Source organism: Rhizopus microsporus (assembly GCF_002708625.1).
Source record: "Rhizopus microsporus ATCC 52813 unplaced genomic scaffold scaffold_21, whole genome shotgun sequence".
NCBI lineage: Eukaryota > Fungi > Mucoromycota > Mucoromycetes > Mucorales > Rhizopodaceae > Rhizopus > Rhizopus microsporus.
This window is the reverse complement of record NW_019671936.1, coordinates 107,671-125,526: the sequence shown is the minus strand read 5'-3', so window position 1 is coordinate 125,526 and position 17,856 is coordinate 107,671. Positions and strand designations below refer to the sequence as shown.

At 37.4% G+C, this 17,856-nt stretch overlaps 9 protein-coding genes across 9 annotated transcripts; 4 read left to right on the top strand and 5 right to left on the bottom strand.

Moving 5' to 3' along the window:
- Positions 1–1,101: 1,101 nt before the first annotated feature.
- On the bottom strand, positions 1,102–1,686 carry RHIMIDRAFT_241282 (uncharacterized protein; the record flags this gene model as incomplete). Its single annotated transcript, XM_023609550.1, has 2 exons — positions 1,102–1,391; positions 1,476–1,686. 2 exons carry the CDS (start codon positions 1,684–1,686, stop codon positions 1,102–1,104), a joined length of 501 nt encoding a protein of 166 aa, XP_023462479.1.
- A 495-nt stretch (positions 1,687–2,181) lies between these two features.
- RHIMIDRAFT_241281 (uncharacterized protein) lies at positions 2,182–2,424 on the top strand (the record flags this gene model as incomplete). Its single annotated transcript, XM_023609549.1, has 2 exons — positions 2,182–2,334; positions 2,389–2,424. The coding sequence occupies 2 exons, from the start codon at positions 2,182–2,184 to the stop codon at positions 2,422–2,424; spliced, it is 189 nt and encodes a 62-aa protein (XP_023462478.1).
- A 94-nt stretch (positions 2,425–2,518) lies between these two features.
- RHIMIDRAFT_241280 (uncharacterized protein) lies at positions 2,519–3,106 on the top strand (the record flags this gene model as incomplete). The annotated part of the gene is made up of 1 exon (XM_023609548.1): positions 2,519–3,106. The coding sequence occupies one exon, from the start codon at positions 2,519–2,521 to the stop codon at positions 3,104–3,106; it is 588 nt and encodes a 195-aa protein (XP_023462477.1).
- A 1,497-nt stretch (positions 3,107–4,603) lies between these two features.
- Positions 4,604–5,383, bottom strand: RHIMIDRAFT_267692 (uncharacterized protein). Its single transcript, XM_023612015.1, has one exon. It carries the CDS (start codon positions 5,338–5,340, stop codon positions 4,879–4,881), a length of 462 nt encoding a protein of 153 aa, XP_023462476.1. The 5' UTR covers positions 5,341–5,383; the 3' UTR covers positions 4,604–4,878.
- Positions 5,384–7,407: 2,024 nt separating this feature from the next.
- On the bottom strand, positions 7,408–8,859 carry RHIMIDRAFT_241278 (uncharacterized protein; the record flags this gene model as incomplete). Its single annotated transcript, XM_023609547.1, has 1 exon — positions 7,408–8,859. One exon carries the CDS (start codon positions 8,857–8,859, stop codon positions 7,408–7,410), a length of 1,452 nt encoding a protein of 483 aa, XP_023462475.1.
- Positions 8,860–10,393: 1,534 nt separating this feature from the next.
- Positions 10,394–10,981, top strand: RHIMIDRAFT_241277 (uncharacterized protein; the record flags this gene model as incomplete). Its single annotated transcript, XM_023609546.1, has 2 exons — positions 10,394–10,429; positions 10,496–10,981. 2 exons carry the CDS (start codon positions 10,394–10,396, stop codon positions 10,979–10,981), a joined length of 522 nt encoding a protein of 173 aa, XP_023462474.1.
- Positions 10,982–11,602: 621 nt separating this feature from the next.
- Positions 11,603–11,993, bottom strand: RHIMIDRAFT_241276 (uncharacterized protein; the record flags this gene model as incomplete). The annotated part of the gene is made up of 2 exons (XM_023609545.1): positions 11,603–11,631; positions 11,678–11,993. 2 exons carry the CDS (start codon positions 11,991–11,993, stop codon positions 11,603–11,605), a joined length of 345 nt encoding a protein of 114 aa, XP_023462473.1.
- Positions 11,994–12,407: 414 nt separating this feature from the next.
- RHIMIDRAFT_315863 (uncharacterized protein) lies at positions 12,408–13,409 on the bottom strand (the record flags this gene model as incomplete). The annotated part of the gene is made up of 2 exons (XM_023615027.1): positions 12,408–13,315; positions 13,401–13,409. The coding sequence occupies 2 exons, from the start codon at positions 13,407–13,409 to the stop codon at positions 12,854–12,856; spliced, it is 471 nt and encodes a 156-aa protein (XP_023462472.1). The 3' UTR covers positions 12,408–12,853.
- Positions 13,410–15,916: 2,507 nt separating this feature from the next.
- On the top strand, positions 15,917–17,715 carry RHIMIDRAFT_286313 (uncharacterized protein; the record flags this gene model as incomplete). The annotated part of the gene is made up of 4 exons (XM_023613373.1): positions 15,917–15,942; positions 17,094–17,157; positions 17,290–17,592; positions 17,641–17,715. 4 exons carry the CDS (start codon positions 15,917–15,919, stop codon positions 17,713–17,715), a joined length of 468 nt encoding a protein of 155 aa, XP_023462471.1.
- Between the last annotated feature and the right edge of the window lie 141 nt (positions 17,716–17,856).

Genomic DNA, 17,856 nt, shown 5'->3' with positions numbered 1-17,856 from the left:
AGACCGGTCGTAAGTGCATCTTAACTAAAGAGCATAAAACGACTGTTATCAACTTCATTGATGCTAATCCCTCTGCTACTGTTGTTGAAGTGACTGAGCATCTACTGAAGCGATTCCATGGTCTTAAAGTATCACGCAGCACTGTTAATAACTTTATGAGGCGTGAGTGCAACCTTTCGTTGAAAAAAGCAGATTTTCATTCTATTGAGAGAAACAGTCCAACAAAGATTGAGGAGCGACACAATTGGGTTTGTCAATGGGAAAATACAGACGTGGACTTTCTGACGAATTGCGTGTTTCTTGACGAGTCTGCTTTTGATATAAATATGAAACGCTCAAGAGCCTGGTCCAATAAAGGTACTCGTGCTATTGTTACCAGGCCTACTACGAGAGCAAATACAGTGCCTATATTGGGTGTTATTTCTGCCTCAGGTTTGATAACCGTCGGTGTAAAGAAATCTAGACCTACAAAGAAGAGAAAATCTGATGGATATATAAGCTCAGGAACTGTTACTGGTCACTATATCAGTTTCTTAAAAACGACACTCGATGAAATGGACAAACATCCACATATGAAGGGCCACTATATTGTTATGGATAATGCACCCATTCACACACATGAAAACATAAAGTATATTGAGTATCGAGGATATAAATGTGTCTATCTTCCTACTTACTCTCCTGAACTTAACCCAATTGAACAATTCTGGGCAGTGGCAAAGAGTAAGGTTAAGCGTCATAGGTTTTTGCAGGAAGACACTTTGTCCAAGAGGATTACAGAAGCCTGTAACAGTGTGAAGCAAAGCCATTTCAAAGGCTTCGTCTCGCATTCTTACCAGTGTTGGGACAAGTGTCGAAATAGACAACTTATGTAATGACCCAAACGAATGTGCGATTAGGGGAAAACAGTAAGTGGGCAATCAGAAAAAAAAAGTCTATCCAAAACTGGCAGTCAAAAAAAAAAAGATTCCCAATTTGTCAGCCTCATCTAACGCGGTTTTTTTAAACGAATATCGTGAAACGAAAAAGGACTCATTTGAGTAATATACTTCACTAGCTGTTTTAATAAAAATGTATAGGAATCAAGTAGGATGAGAGGTATTAATGATTGTGGCGGCTGGTATTTGCTTTTCTTTTGCGGTTGGTGCGGATATCCATAATTGTTGCTATTTCATTGTCGGAAAGGGTTGGCATAAGTGATGATTGTTGATCCATTTTCTGGTCGATGCACAAGCTCCAAAAGGCTGAGGAAACGATTGTCAATTGGTCGGTTTGTGCGATGAAAAGTGGAAGTTCTTTCAAAGACATTGGCAACTGAATATGGGCAATTTCGACCATTGGATAGAAGCCATTTCTTGTACCATCAGTCAAATAGAGCGTCGCATGATGCCCTTATTCAACATGATAAGAATCAAAGAAAGAGTGTTAATATGTCTTTTTTTTTTTGCATTCAAAATAAAAACAGAAAAACTTACCAATGACAAGAAACGACAGAACAAATTTGCTACGATACGTATCAATAGCATTTTTTGCTAAAAGCGCTAATCGCACTAAGTCTTTTCCGACCAGCTTGTGATTCAGCGCCTGGGATGCCGGTTTCACTTCTCCATATCCTACTGTTTGCCCGATCTCCGTGCATATCACCATGCTGATTGTAAAATCAGGTCTGGCCAGTAACAATGACATCTCACTGGATTTGCACTCGTCATTGGCGACAGAAGTCCTAAAGTACGCGAAAATGACAAAAAAATTGCGCTTGTGTTTGACTGAAATTTTTCTTTTCATACCACCGAAACATGACGTGCTTCATGAGGTTTTCCAACAATGGATTGATAGCCGCAGTGGTATATCTTGTAATCAACTCCAATTCATCAACCTTCTGACTGATTGGTTCCAAAGGCAATTGTTCAAGTCTACAGGCAAATGTTAATTGACATATAATGAATAAACGCTATGACTTGCGTTCTTCCTTATTCGCCCTTACAGATTTCGAAAACAAAATGGGAATTGGTCAATAGACCAGAGGATAAGCCAACAAGGAAGGATATATGCTGTGATCTTCTTTTTATTTAAAATAATGAAATTTAAAACCAATAAAACCAATAAAAGAGATCTAATGTCCTATAATTATTATTTGATCTTCTTTTTCGCTCGGTCAAAACCGCATCTAGATCCTCCTTTATGTCAGAATTTACTGAAGAATCTTTTAATGCGTTTCGTCAGCAATTGGTACAAGAACGTCAAGCATCTCCAAGCGCGACTGATAGTTCATTGCATTCTCCCTTGTATGCTTTTGGCGTTCGTCCCCACTACGATTGGACTCCAGATCTTTTGGTAAAAGATCGCTTTAGCCTTGGTAAATAACCTTCTTGATACACTTACCTGCAGGGAGCCTCCGAAACAGATTCATCGCCCAACAATTGACATTTCCCCAACTCTGAACCATATACGACAGATTCAGTCCACCACGTCCACACCACTATCCCTCTTGCAGAAAAAAACAGCCTTTCTCCTAGCGATGACAGCCTTTTTGCGACCTTCAGACCTCCATAGTATCGATTTACAGTCGGCAGATATCAACAGTGGTTTTCAACTGACATTTCAAGTGGTCTCTCCAAAAGAAATTCGTGACCATCGTCATATCATCAAACCATTTACAATCTTTCCGAACCAAGACTACTCTCGTTGTCCTGTTAGAGCATTCATAGCTCTTAGAGATCACCCCTCATTATCACACCTTTCCACTCGTTCTTCGCTTTTCGTGAATTCAAGGTGTCCACAAGAACCTTTAGCCACGTCAACAATCTCTACATGGCTTCGCAACATGATTAGAATTTCCACGGAAGAGCGAAATGTAAGCGTCAGATCTATTGCATCCTCGTTAGCCCTACCCCGTGGTATCTCAAAAGAAGACATTGTTGCTCTTGGAAATTGGACAAACTCTTCGACTTTTGAAAACCATTATCGACGAGAACATATGTCATGCTTCAATTTCACGCAGATATTATTATCAACAGATTCATCAGCATCAACAGAAGAAAAACGAGTAGATTTCGATATGGATGACCAAGAAGAAGACGCGTTCTTTGACACGATACAAGAATGATCTAGATGCTCACTGTGAAGCAGTATATATCCTTCCTTGTTGGCTCTATCCGACCGTCTCATAAAATTCTCCAAAGAATTCATTCGACGGAGAATCTTTTTTGTATGGACTCATTCTATCAATAAAGATTACAGTCATTTATTTCAACTTTTTGGGCGGGACACGCAAAAAAACACCTTCCTATTTTGGGGGATGCACTATTTTTTTTCCTTGACGGGACACGCAAAATTTTAAAGCTCAAGTAGTGCAGAGAAGTAGCAAAGACCAGAACTTGGTATACGGTTACATAATTTGCGTGTCCCTAGCAAATCCCTACAGTGTGTTCTGCTAATAGGATAAACCAAGAAGAAGACAAAGAGAACATTGACAATCAAAAGCTATCTGATATATAGTAAATTGATATGCTCAAGGAATATAGTTTAAAGTAAACACTCAATCCTCAAAGATAGCCTATGTAAAATGTTCAAAATGGTCCCTCTTGTCTTCTTTTGAAAGGGACATATTCTGTGCCGCAGAGTGCATGCAGTATTCTCATTTACAACATGTTATTGTGATGATATGGCATCAAAAGCCTCTTGAAACAATATGAATTGGCATGAGGGCAATTTTGTGCTGGAAGTTGCTCTCATATGAGCTGAAGAATGTCAATGTTAATGTTCGTCTCTTCCACAACCTTCTTTAACTATGACGCCATTGTTTAACTTTTTTCCGGCTACTAAATAACATCATCAATATTCACGCAAGTTTGTCAGGAGCAACTTCTATATAATGTGCTTCCATTGATCCTTGGTGGCGTTGTAAAATATTGAAGCATATAAACAAAATACATATCGTTTATCAATCGTCTTGAAATACAATCAGTTAGTGTCTATCAGTTGTCTATCAGTTGTCTAGCGACAAATTGGTTCTCCTCCCCCTTGATTTTCTTGTGCTCATTTAACCGTACCATAATTGGGGATGCCTTGGTGGCTTGTACTGCAGACGACCCCTCTAAAGCTATGCCTGTCAGTTTGATATAATGAGGTCAATTTACTGCAAACGGGAATCATTAAACTTGATTAGTACCGATAGTATCAGTTTCCGTAAGGGGAATAAAGAAAAAAAAAAGGCACCCTTGCTAGTCGTCCTATTTGAATGAATCTGTCTATAGTAGAGTATTGATTGTCCCGCATAAATTAAAAATTAAATGCGTTCCTATTGAGCCCGCGGTATTCTAATGTCAAGGTTGAATGATAAAAAGAAAAAAGGATGCACATCAACCTAGCATAAAATGCACTTGAGAGCAGTTGAAGGGATATGAAAGGGGGATATTTTCTGATATTGATGCATATGATCATCCCAACCTGACAAGCTTTTCTCTTGGGCGTTTTTTCGTAGTTTTCCTACTCGGATTAGATGATTCCTTGTGTTACTGAGGCTTAACATCTCTAAGTAGCAGTTTCGATCTTGCACAACCATTGGCAATCGAAAAAAGACAATGATAAATTAAAAAAGGCGATCATTGAAAAGTAAGACATTTAGAAATTTCTATGGTAATTTATTTATAATAATGAAATACATAAAATAAAAAGGATGATGTTTAAAGGCATAAGAATAAAGGTCAAAGGAGAATGAAGAAGAATGTACAAAGGAGATGTGAATATATTAGGAAGTTTTTTTTTTCTTTTTGTGTAAGGGAGTGGAATATGATAAGAGAGAGAAAGAGGGGGGTATATGTATGTATGTATAGATGCATTTAGAGTAACAGTGTTATTTACATAGAAATACAGGGTTTAAATCATGGATCCATCAATCTCGAATGTACCAACAATCTTCCTTTGGCTATCTCTAATTCTCACCATCCAGTTTCCATTAGGCAATTTGATATAAAAGTTAGAGTATCCCTGACCCGAGTAATCGATTAGACTTTTTGAAGAAGGGGTTGTTACAGCTGTCTGAAGTTGTGTTGAAGATAGACTGAATGATTCACTTGTAGGCGTCGTTATCAATTCATCATCTGTGCTGCTAGCGAGTGTTGAGTTTGTTTCTTTTCTTTCAAGTGTCATTGGGATCACCAATTTCAATTCAGGCTTTTTTTGACGAGAAAAAATACTGAGCTTTCGACCCATGATCGTTGGCTTTTTTTGCAGTAATTTAGAGAATGATAATCTTTTGCTTACTTTCTCCTGGAAAGTATTCAAAAAGATATTGGGATAAATATCTTCTTGGTCATAGAATTGAATAGATTCAGTCATTTTTTAGAGATGCAACAATAAATAAAAAAAGAATTAATAAAAGAAGGGAAAGAAAGAAAGAAAATTATCCATTTATATAAGCGCGCTTAAACTGTGGCACAGTGTTTATTTATGGAAGGATGGCGAAAATGCTGCGGAAGAAAAAAATGGCTTTTTGTGATCACTTGAAGCATTATTCGATTGTTTCATCATAGAATGATCGGAAATAATATTGCCCTGACAAGTTATTTCTAATGTCTTTGGGTCATATTGTATTGAATTGTAACATGTCAATTTGAGTTTTCACAATTTTCATTTACCAAAACACGTAGCTTTAGTTAATTTGCAGTGACTTTTGTTGGGTCAAATTTAGCGAGGGTTACATCATAATTCAGCCTCCTTGGAAGAGAAAATGTAACCTACAATGAATCACCCGTAGTGGGTTTAATGAAAATAACTGATAGACTATTTTTTATTTTTATTTTCATTTTTTGCATTAAGATTATTTAGATCCGTTTCGCGGCACTTTATTAATTTTCGCATTTTATTAAAAGGACACACGAACTTTCGTCACTGCATGAAATGAAAAAGATCAACTGATTGAACTTTAGAAAATAAAAGTAATATGCATCCGTAGTTTACCCGCGGCTGGATCACCTTTAGTAAGCCTACTTATTTGTATATAAAACACCGTACGCAACGCTGATTATTTTCCATTATTTTCGACAGAATGTTGCGCAAACCAAAAATGATTTGCTTGTCATCTTATCACTTGACCCTATTTTTTACTTCTGACTTTGATCGACCAAGCGAGTAGAAAACAAAACGTGCCGATATGGATCGTCCGCAGCTAAATAGTAAAATGGTCAAAGGATGTGCCATTATTTTATGAATGGGCTTTATTATTCTTTATACTTGTTGTTTAATGGAATTAACAACCACATGCCCATAACCTAAATATTCTAGAAGCTTAACGTGCAACAAGAATGTCAGCCTTCCGTTCATGCTATAGCGCGTTTTTACAAAATGCTGTTTATGTATGTGGGCTTTTTTTTACTATTAAAAACGCTGCTTTTTTGTTTACAGCCCCTGTTCTCCTTGTCTCCTCTATTGGCTTGAAATGGATACGGCTAAATAAAGAATTTTTTTTCTTGAAAGGAGTAGACCAACCAAATGGGAACAGAAAGGGATTACCTATTTCTGTATATAGGCGAAGTTTAGGCGGGTTTTCGGACCGGATCTAAATAAGGAAGGATTATATCACGTTCTTGGCGCTTTGCTGTTGCTAAGGCAACAAGGCTGAGCACAATGAACACTACACGCACCAGAAAGTACACACTGTCAGCTCTCTTGAATGTACCACGTTTAAGGAGTACTCTATTGCCAACTTTTTTTCCTTAAGCACGATCTTGTCCACTGTTGGAGCAAGTAGCAATCATTTTATTGCAAATAATTCTCTTGTAGCAAGTAAGACATCTAATTTTTCATGCAATATTTTAATATTAAACCGCTCAATAACTTGACTGTAAATAGCGTATTTAAGAAGGTAGCCACTATCTTTGTTACATAGGTAACAGATCAACCAACTACAAGAAAAATATGCATCAGGTACGTGTCAATCAAAGTCTAATTTTCAGGGATCCAGATAGATCATGATGATGTAAGAATTACCAACTATTCTTGTATAAGGTCATCAAACCATATGTCTTGATAAATATGACATTTATACGTTCATACTCCCTTGTGTCAACTTGAGATGTCATTGCCGAAAAGAAACTAGTCAAGTAGTTAATGCCGAATAGTGTAACGCTTGCTCCTATCCTTTTAGAAGCCTTCAAATAAAACGCTCACGGCCCTCTATGACTACTTCTTGGCCACTCTGCTCCGTTTCTATGTTAATGAATAACTTGAGGCTGTAAAATCTACGCTCTATCGCATTTGTAAAAGGGTTCGTTTGTTATTATTTTGGTGTGTAACATGCTTTGTATACTTATGCCCATATACAAACCCCTTTTTCAAACTTCATATAAAGTATATACTTTGCTAAATTGAATTTTATTTATTATGGTCTAAATAGGAGAGGAATATTTACAACGAAATCGTTACCGATTTCTTAGGTTTTGGGATGGCAGGTGCATCGGAATATTTACTATAGCAGCTGCATTCATTTAATTTGGTCATGGATGTAGGTGAGTCGGTCTTGTTGTCTGTTTCCAAAAGGCAGATACAGCAGTATTTGTTATGAGTATCAAGGATACTGTTGATAATTTCTTGTTCATCTTCAGATTCAATTTCACTGCTGTTTGTATCATCTTCATGGTCTTGGTCATTATCATCATTGGTATTATCTGCATCATCGTTGTCGTCATCGCTATCATCTTCACCGTCGCCCTCTTCGCTCTCTTCATCTTCTTCTTGAACCCATTCAACGAAACGAGTAGTTACTGAGCGAATCTGTTGGGAGACTGTATTGCTCATAGGATCTTCCCACCAGGCAACGATAGCATCATCATCAACAATATGATATTTGTAAAGCATCAAAATAAGTCGATCAAAATGACTGGTGATAATGCCAGAAAATTTCAATTTATCAGCATCAGTAAGGATTAATTCGATTTGTTTCAATAACTGCAGTTGACACTCCTCTTCAGCTGCATAATATTGCAATATAGCTTCCCAAAAGTCAGTGATGCCGGATTGTATCTTTGTAGCAAACAATTTAGCAGCAGTTTGGGATTTATCCATCAAGCTGAGCGAGGAAGATACCCAATGTAAAAAGGCACTGGCCAAGGTAGCAGAAATAGCTTCCGAAGTAGGATCGTACTTGACAATAAGATCGTCTAATTCCAATCTGACACGAGCACTGGAAAGCTTTGATAATATAGCTTGATGTATATAAGAGGTAGCAACTTCTTCAAACGACTGTTGTGGTTCTTCTTCCTCTTCCTCATTCTCTTCCTCAACCGTTGCATGTACTTCAGAAATTGTTTCGTCCAATGCAGGCTTGTCCATTTCGGCCTCAGCTTCAGGTAAAGCTGTTTCCTTGGCAACAGGCTGGCATTGCATCTCATCTTCTTCAAATTCATAGCAACCAAACATAAAGGAATCCTTATTCTTAAAATAGGCCGCATCATGTAACGTTAATCCTCCGCCGGAGTTAACCCGAGATTGCAGATCTTCAATTTGTTTTTTCAATTGTTTGATTTCATCTTCCTTGTCCATTAAATCCATTTCTAACTTGTTGTTCTTGTCCATGCATTCATCGTAAAATCGCTTGTGACTAGCATCTGTGTTCTGTCTTGAGACAGCTGCATCTCTAATGTCGTTTTTCAACAAAGCAACACTATTACGTAAGGTTGAATTTTCATCACGGAGCCTTTTTATTTCCCGAATAAGAAGGTGAAAAGAGCGACTCTTACGTTGTTGTTTGTTTGTAGGTGAATGTACTGTTGGTTTCTTTATGTCAGTAGGTGATGAGCATACTTCCGAAGCTGTTACGTTCATTGTTGTGGGTGTATCAACAGTATCCAATGCCGGCATCAATGGATGTTTATGTGAAAGAGCATAATTGATTGTATATACAACAGCTCGTTGTATAATATCTATAACTGTAATTATTGACGAAATTTTGATTATCTTTATAAGCAAAGTAGTGATAGCTGTAGTTGTAGTCGCAAATATTTGATAGCTGTATTATAGGAGAATTAAAATGTATAGGAAAATTATATAAAAAAAGAAGAAAAAAAGAGAGGGAATTTATTTAAATAGGGTAGGTGAGTCATTTTTCTCGGTGACGTCTTCATATTAAAAGTCAGACAATCGTGTTTAGGCCATTCTCTCAACGAATAACAATACTCTATTTTGTCCTCAAAAAAGGGAAATGGTGGTAGTAATCAAACGCATGATTAGGTAATCATGCTTTGAAATCCATGCTACAAATATTACGTCAGCCAAAACTCGAATATTTACGCAAATCGATGATTCTAGCAAACAAATCCATGACATTAATAGCATAGACACTCTGTCATTTGATTTAACATTACAGAGAAAGGGAGAGTAAGAAACGCGTTTAAAAAAAATTCAAAAAAGTCAGTCTTTATTGTCATCATACATATAAGCAGATAAATCTGTAGACAGCATCTTTTTCTACCGATTTGTCTCTTTTCTCTTGTACAGCATGAATGATAGCACCATTTTGAGTATGTAAGCAATTTACTTAAAACAACTTTTGCCAAAAAAATAACAACAAGCGCTAATTTGAATACTATGTGCAGCTTCGTCAAACGGCGAAGTAGATAACGAAATAATTAACAGAAGACTGTAGGAGACTGTTAATCAATAATATTCTATGAATTGAGCGTGTAGACTGGTTCTTCATATCAATAATTTGATCATGTGATATATATATCAACAAAATTAACTCCAAAAATTATTTTAGCGGAGAAAAGGCAACAAAATCGACTTCGTTTATTCTTTGTATTGCAAGACTATTTATACTTGCAAACGTATTCACAACACAAAAAGAGATACAACAATAAAAATATAAATAAAACAAATACAAAAAAATAAAAGCAATAACAACTTCTTTAAGTTCAAATGGACTTACACTGACTTATTCAGAACGAGGAGGCTGACTGTTGAAAGTTGGAATTAGTAACACAGTTAAGATTGCATTTCGAAATGGGAGAGATCTGGACAGTGTAGATTTTAAGAGTAGATTCAAGTACTCTAAATTTTGATGACGGTGAAGTCGAAGCCTGAATCGATGTGCAGTGAAGCGACATTTTCCCTCAATCTTCAAACAGCTGTCTTTCACTCAATTCATACCCATTTCTAACGCGTTCAAAGCCACCAACATTGCTAAACCATTCTCTGTCTCTTCATAATAGTCAGAAGCCACTATCCTCTAAAGAAGCGTTCAAAACATCACGTGATCAAAGATATGACCAAGGCTAATATCAACCTCCGTCAATAGCGTAATAATAGCTTTTTCACGAATTTATACGTTACACCAACTACAGCGAAAGCAACTGCTTCAACCATACCGCCTGGCTTTATTAATCCAACCAACATCATGACTGCAACAAGTTTTATCACAATGGAGAAAACGGTAGAATTGCTTGAAAAGTTTGAAACATACCGCAAATCCTTAGCTTACCCTCAACGTGCAAGATAGGGCGTCTTTTGCCGCAATAACAGTGCGAAGACTGAACCCTCACAACCTATTTTACACTGCAACGGCTGTGGTGTCTCTTACTGTGCTTCAACTATGAGATCTATTGTTCAATCTTTTATTCCTGATTCTTCATATCTGTTTTCAACTGAAGCGATCATCAAAACGTTCAGACACAGTCAGGAAACTCCCAAATCGTACACTGAGTCAATCCCACAAAAACATCCAACCTCTATTAGCTATGGCCCGACGAACTTGCCGCTACCAGATCAGAAATCGTGCGTTTTTCGTGCCACTACTATTCAACTCCATGATCAATTAAATAAGGAGCACTTATCCTCCAGTGCACTCACAGACACCTTGGCTGCAAACAATCAACCCTTGCTTGACTCCTCCGAGCTCACCACCGTTCCCATGCCTTGGAGTGACCCTAAACAGATTCGTCGTCTTAAGGGTAGCTTATTGCAGCAACAACATCAAACACATTAACTGCGGCAAGAGGGTTACTGCATGACTTCTGCAGCCACCTTCGAAAAACCAAGGCTCTCAGTGCCTTTACCTCCCCACTAAGGCTCACGTATCTATCGGACAACTGCGATCTTGATTACGCAAACTGGACATTAACAGCAACCGCGTCCTAGGTATCCACTACCCGGACTGTAACGTAGTGACTCTTTTGGTACACAACGATTATGCAGATGAACTTAGATCCCAGCTCAAAAATTCAAGGTTACCTTAAAGGACGATTTTGACCCTTGCGACGCTAAAACTCTACGTGACCCTAAATACGCTGATGCTACAAAAGAAGAACGAATCAATCTCTCCTTCATGCATTATTGTAATCATATAGAATGCGCATTAAGATACATCCGTGCCCCGATTAAATTTGTCATTGCACGCTATTTCCATTCAGAAGGCTGGATTAGTAAGCAGACTTTGCAGGAGACCCTTTCTATAAATCACCGCGTTGATCATACAGGATCTATCCCCTTTTTCTATGACAACGAGCACAGAAGTATTGCGGATGATTGTAAGTCGTCTGAGCCACACATAATGGAGTCTCAAATGGAAGATGTCTCTTATTTGTTTTTTTAGCGAGACAAAGTATGATCAGATTATACGGTTCCTTCGGCTTAGCACTAAAAGAAGTTAAGAGAAAGCTTGATTCATTTATTTCAGTTCTACCATTAGAATCAACGACAGCTGTCCTTTGGAACACATCTGCTGCAATTTGAGATAAGTCGACAGTGCCAAACCAATGACTGAAGTTCATGTTTGGAGCAGCTTTACAGGTCAAGGTGATTACAATGTTGGCCTTTTCGTTCACTCCAAATCGATCACGATATAGGCTACCTTCGCATCTTATATACGTTTCCAACATGCGATCTTTAACTTCTATCCATCTCGTTTCTGTACCATATACAGCTATGGATATGGCTCGAAAGCCACAATTTCCATCAGCTTCTGGAGAAATAAAGCAACTGATGTTCTGTATATCCATGCTTCTTTTAAAGAACTTGTTCTTTGGCTTCAGCTCTTTCTTCGTCAAACAACTAAAGATCTTGCCACTGGCTTCATCGATAAAACTATAGATATTTGAATGTAGAGCTCATAACTTATCTCAATTTGTAAATTACCTTTTTTCTCTATTGGAGGTGTGCCCATATCTTTACTTTCTTTTCTAATTTTTTTTTTTTTTTTCTTCATTGAAGATTTCTAGGGCAATATCATTCGCTTGGTGTTTTTTGGTCCCCCTTTGCTATCGTCAACTACTGTTGGAAAGATCATATTCTGCGGCTGGTCTTTGGGAGCCATTAATTTTATCCTTGCTTTTTGAAGTTGATGTAAAATGGTTAACTTTTGCTGCTCTATGAATGCATCGCAAGATAAAGATCGAATGCTTTCTAATTCATTTAGGATCCTATCCTCAATCTTTGGCTTACTACCAACAGCCATTTTATCTTGTAATGTACTTTCTTGTTCTGCTTGCTTGTATGTTTCATAATTCAATCAACGTCTGTGAACAATATTCAGAGGAATAATGTCATATTTAGCAAGAAGATGTCGGCAAGGTAGTCTAAAGTTCCTTTTCACTTGGCACAAGCAGTTATTACCGTACTCGCAGTTGTTAGAAATCGAGACGATCATCTCATGTTTGATGATATCAATTGCGTATTTTGACACCTTTCCTTTGGAATTTACCGATTTGTATTCATGTTCAGGAGATATAAGGTGAACAGACTGCCTCAATGATTCTTGTTCGCTTTTCAGTTTTCTTAATAAGAGACGTCCCTTGGCCCAATAATCGAATTTTCTTGTAACTAGGTCTAGCTTTCCAGAAGACGTTTGGATGAAGTGCTTCTAAGACGAATGTATTGACTCGACTCGATTTGAAGGACAGTTATTCAAATGCATGTATTTGTTAGCATAAAGCCCACCCCAGTGTTCTTTCTCTTTTAACATCTTCTTTAAACACTGGATCGCATGTACACCACCATTTGTACATCTTTCATCTTGGCTGAAATATTCGCTATATTTCTTCAAAATCTGCTTAAAGTGCTCGTCAGCGTTGGCTGCAAGTGCTATCTCTGCCACTAGGTCTCTAGTTTCCAATCTAGCCATATTATTTGCTTTAACGGTTGAATACAATGATGCAAGCTTGGATAGGCCATGCTTCTGAAAATTTCTAGATATGTGAATGTAGCATAAAAGCTTACCACTCTCAGAGAATACATCAACTAATGGTAATCTTAAAGCTTTGTCATCATCAGGGGCAAAGACGATGGGTAGCACCGTTTTTCCATTAAAAACCAGTGATCTAAACTGTTGAACAAATCATCTATAATTTACTGCTGATTCATCCATGCACCGACAATATAGAATGGCGCCAAAAGATTACGAGGCTCACCATATACATTGCTAGTGCCCACAAACTTTAAAAGCACTATACGATGACTGCTCATCTTATAGGTAGCATCGATAACAATGCACTCAGGCATATGCTATGCCTCTTTGATTGCTTCAACGTGGGCAAAAAAAAAAATCAAGATTACTTCGTTGGAGTTGTTGGTAGAGTATCTAATATGGTAATTCTTCTCTTCAAGTACCATAATGAAACGTAAGCTATCGTCTGCACCAGTGGCTTGCTTTACAAATTGATAATATATGTTATATATACCCTTTTTTTGAACTGGGGATCCTTCATTCAGAAGCATATTTGCGACTCTAGCTGGTGTATCTCCTGGCAATTTAAGCAAGCTAACTGTTCTTTCCATTTGAGCAGCGTTCAATTTTCTATTGATTATATAAACACACTGATCACCTACTATACGATGGCTGTGTTTGTGCTTGACTTTACTGATGACAAACCCGACAACCTTCAGAGATGCATAGAACATGCAAGGGCAACCAATTTAATGGCTGTCAGTATTACGCTTCTTGATATTTTGATATTTTTCATTGTTTTCTGCTTCAACAGCCGGTTTTTTTGCAGCAAGGTACTCTTGACCATGTTTACAGATGAGATAAATCATTCTTTTATTGGATCACAAAGTGGTCAGGACAATATTATGATGTTTTCTGAACTCTTTGGCGACTTCCTTAAATTCACCAATGGAAGAGAACTGAACACCAATCGCGAATTTTTCATTGAAAGCTTGCTCAATAGAAGTAGCAACATCATCATAATATTGATTCAAAGTATCTTTGGCAAAGTTAAGTTGGAGTATAAAGAGTAAACGCAAAAAAAGGCTAGTTGTAATGATATTACTTTAATGAAGAAAAAATTCAGGAAGACTACGTATTTATTCTATGTTTGTAATGTAGTAAGCCTAACATTGGTTAAGAAAAAAAAGGCCATTTATTCATCCTCACCTGGTACTACTCTTAAATTTCGGATTTAGCTCTTCTTCAGCGTGGTTGAGTAGGCGTCAAGTAAATATTGGGCGAAGCATCGACATTTGTAGTGGTGAAGGTAGAGGAGCCAAGCAGAGGAAAAAAACTCCTCTTTTTCACGTTTACAAAGAGCTTCAAGAACAGTATCCTTTATATGAACACGATAGTTGCGCCAAGAATAAAGATGATCAAGAGTATCAATAAAAGCAAGTAATCCATTTATACGTGGGTGTAGAGAGCGTATACTGTATTTTTATTAATTATTGACGTTAATTTTATAAGAATTATCGTAAAATAAAAAAATTATTTACGTAGAAAGACGACAAAGAAAAATATGTCAAAAGAGAGAGATAATGAATATATGTAGAAAAAGAGAGAAAAAGTATGTTAGTATTAGGGCATATATCCTAATATTAGTTTTACTCACCGCTAAGGTGCATTCTGGGGAGGGCAGCGATAACTACCCAGGATTGTTTAAACAAAACAAAAAAAAAAAGGAACGGAAGACAGAGAGAACCCAGAGCACAAGAAGAGGTAATTGGGAGAAAGCTCCAAGTACACGCCAGAGAGCAAAGATGGCGGGACAAGCGAGTCAGAGTAAGGACCATGAACACTCAGAGGGACATCTGATAACTGCTGTAAAGAAGCAAAAAAAGGACAAGCTCTAGGATCGGATACCTGGGACAAAGAAATCATATCAAATAGGAGCAATCTGCTTCGTGACTATTCAAGAATATGCATTGCCAAATATGACTACATGTTCTTTTGATATTATGGAAAAACCGAAAAAAGGATCTAAACTTTTACAAAGAGACTAAAGAGGGCTATTTCCAATATCGTTAATTTCAACTCCAAGACAGCCCACCTGTTAATATTACTGTCAAATGGAATAGTGAGCTATATTCTTTTTGTATTTGTTATTACTCTTATAAAATTACAACGGTTTCAATACGACATTTAAATTTGGAAAGCACGACATTCAGTCTCATTATTTTTTGGAAATACAGTATAGTCTTTTCAGAAAGCAAAGTCGTATTTTTGCAGTTTTTATAATACAATTTATACGAAAAAGCGACAAGCCAGCGCGACATCCCTTTCCGGAAATGGTGTATATCCATGGATGTCAAGGTTGGTACTACGAAAATATTCTTGGCGACGACGAATTTACATTTCGTACAGCATGAATTTTGTTCTCACCATTGGGTGTACTTATTTTCGATTTACTTTCCAGAAAGAGTGTATAACATACAAGCAATAAAAGCATCATCAAGTAATTTGACAGCAAACATGTGCCCTATGATACCCGTCCAATCCATACCAATTGTCATTACCTTATTCTTGTCAGCTTCAGAAATAGGGAGGTCCAAGAAGTATCTCAAGATTGCCTTGTTGATTCTTATATTTTTGGCCTGTTGTTGCAGGCATTTGGCGGCAGGAGATTTCTTCCTTTTTCACTCGCTCGTGGGTAGCTCTAGACCCTTCGTCGTAAGGATCAAGTCAATTCTTCGACCAAAACTATTATTTAATGAAATGCTTTCATTATATATTTTTTCAAGGTTTGAAGACACTGCCTTGGAAGTTTTGGACACCCTTTCTCCATCCTGAATGCCTAGCATGGTGTTATCTAGAATTTCATCAAGTAACTTTGCAAATTTTCGGTAGCATGTCAATTCACTTGCATCGTCATCAGAACAAATGCTACGGTCAGTAAAGCAATTCTTGGCCATTAGGTCGAGTATATCCAATACTTGTAAGCATTCTGTCTGGTCCGACTTCAGCATTGACAGTTTTTCTTCGGTAATGGCAATTCTTATCTGCTTCTTGTTGACTTTGCCATTTAAAGTGACTCTTGTCATTATTTCTTCATATAATTGCTTACTAGTGGCTGGCATGCCTCCATTTATATTTATGTCTATGCATTTAGCCTTTCTCAAAATTGATAGTTCAGGTATTGGCTGAATACCGCTGTAACATCATTATTGATACAGCCGACAGTACGCGACTACGAAAGCTTCAAGACAGTGACTTACAAGTTATTATTTAGATTACTTGTCATAGACAGATTAGCTGACATCATATCTAGCTGTTCACCTAGCGTTGCTGGGTTAAATGCTTTAAGAATGCTTTGTAAGACAAAAACATTCACCAAGTACAATTTTTTAAACACTACATACACCAGATAATACACCAGAAGTTAGACCAATTCTACGGGTGCTACCTCTACCCATTACCTATGATGCCTTCCAACAAAAATTTTGAGTGTGCGGCGCCACGCTAAACATGGCTTTATAAAGCTATCAGCTTGTTTTGTTTCTTTTCAAGATAAAAAGAAATGTTGTTATTTATTTATCCATTCTAATTTTATGTTGTCAGTTTGATCAACAATGGCCACTTATTATATATTCGTATTTACATTATTTAGCCTATTTTCTGGCTATGTAGTGTTCATCCAAAAAAAAAGTCAATGATCAATACCTTTCATGTTTGGTGCCTTTTTCGTAAATACACTTTTTGAAATCCGATACTTTCCGGGCTGAGAATAAAGTCCGGACGAAGTAAGTTCCCCTCTCCACAGACTGAGTACACATCCATCCATCTGTAGACCATAGTTCATTCTCTCCCCCTTTTCGGTTGTAATTAAGGATGAAGTAAGCAGCAGAAGGAATCCATCCATCAAAAACATCATCAACTCACCTGTCTATATTAGACTTGAGATCTGTTCTTTCTCTGGTCACAGAATCTATCCTGCTAAGGGTAAGACCTACGTTCGTGTTGACAGCAGGTAATTTGATAAACATACAATATATTCATCTTATGCTAATTACATTCTTATAGAGTATGTATACAATATTAACAATACACAACAACAAAATAACCTCTTCTTTTTCACTTGCAATATATAGACTTTCAAGTTCATCAATGGTAAGGCTGAATCTTACTTCCTCCAACGTTTGAACCCTCGTAAGATTAGATGGACCGTCATTTACCGTCGCTTGAACAAGAAGGGTATTACCGAAGAAGTTCAAAAGAAGAGATCTCGTCGTACTGTCAAGCACGAACGTGCCGTTGTTGGTGCCTCTTGGGATGCCATCCGTGCCAAGCGTAGCCAAAAGCCTGATGCTCGTGCTGCTGCTCGTCAAGCTGCTATTGCCAAGAGCAAGGAAGCCAAGAAGGCTGCTGCTGCTGCTAAGAAGGCCAACCCTTCTGTAAGTAACTTTTAATTAATTCAACCTGTACTAATCATTGCTCTGTAGGCTGGTAATCAAGCCAAGGTCAGCAAGCAACAAGCCAAGGGTTTCGCTCCTAAGGCTGCTGCCACCTCTCGTTAAATTTTTCTCTTGTGCATAAACGACTTTATATCAACGTAAAATAAATGACTTTGTCGCATGTCTGGATGTGGCATGTATAGTTGGAAAAAAAATCTGTTGGACAAAAGTATCACTTTGATTATACAATGGAGACCAAAGAGT

Excerpts from the sequence above, each read along its gene's own strand:
- RHIMIDRAFT_267692 (XM_023612015.1), bottom strand. The coding sequence starts at position 5,340 with ATGACTGAATCTATTCAATTCTATGACCAAGAAGATATTTATCCCAAT.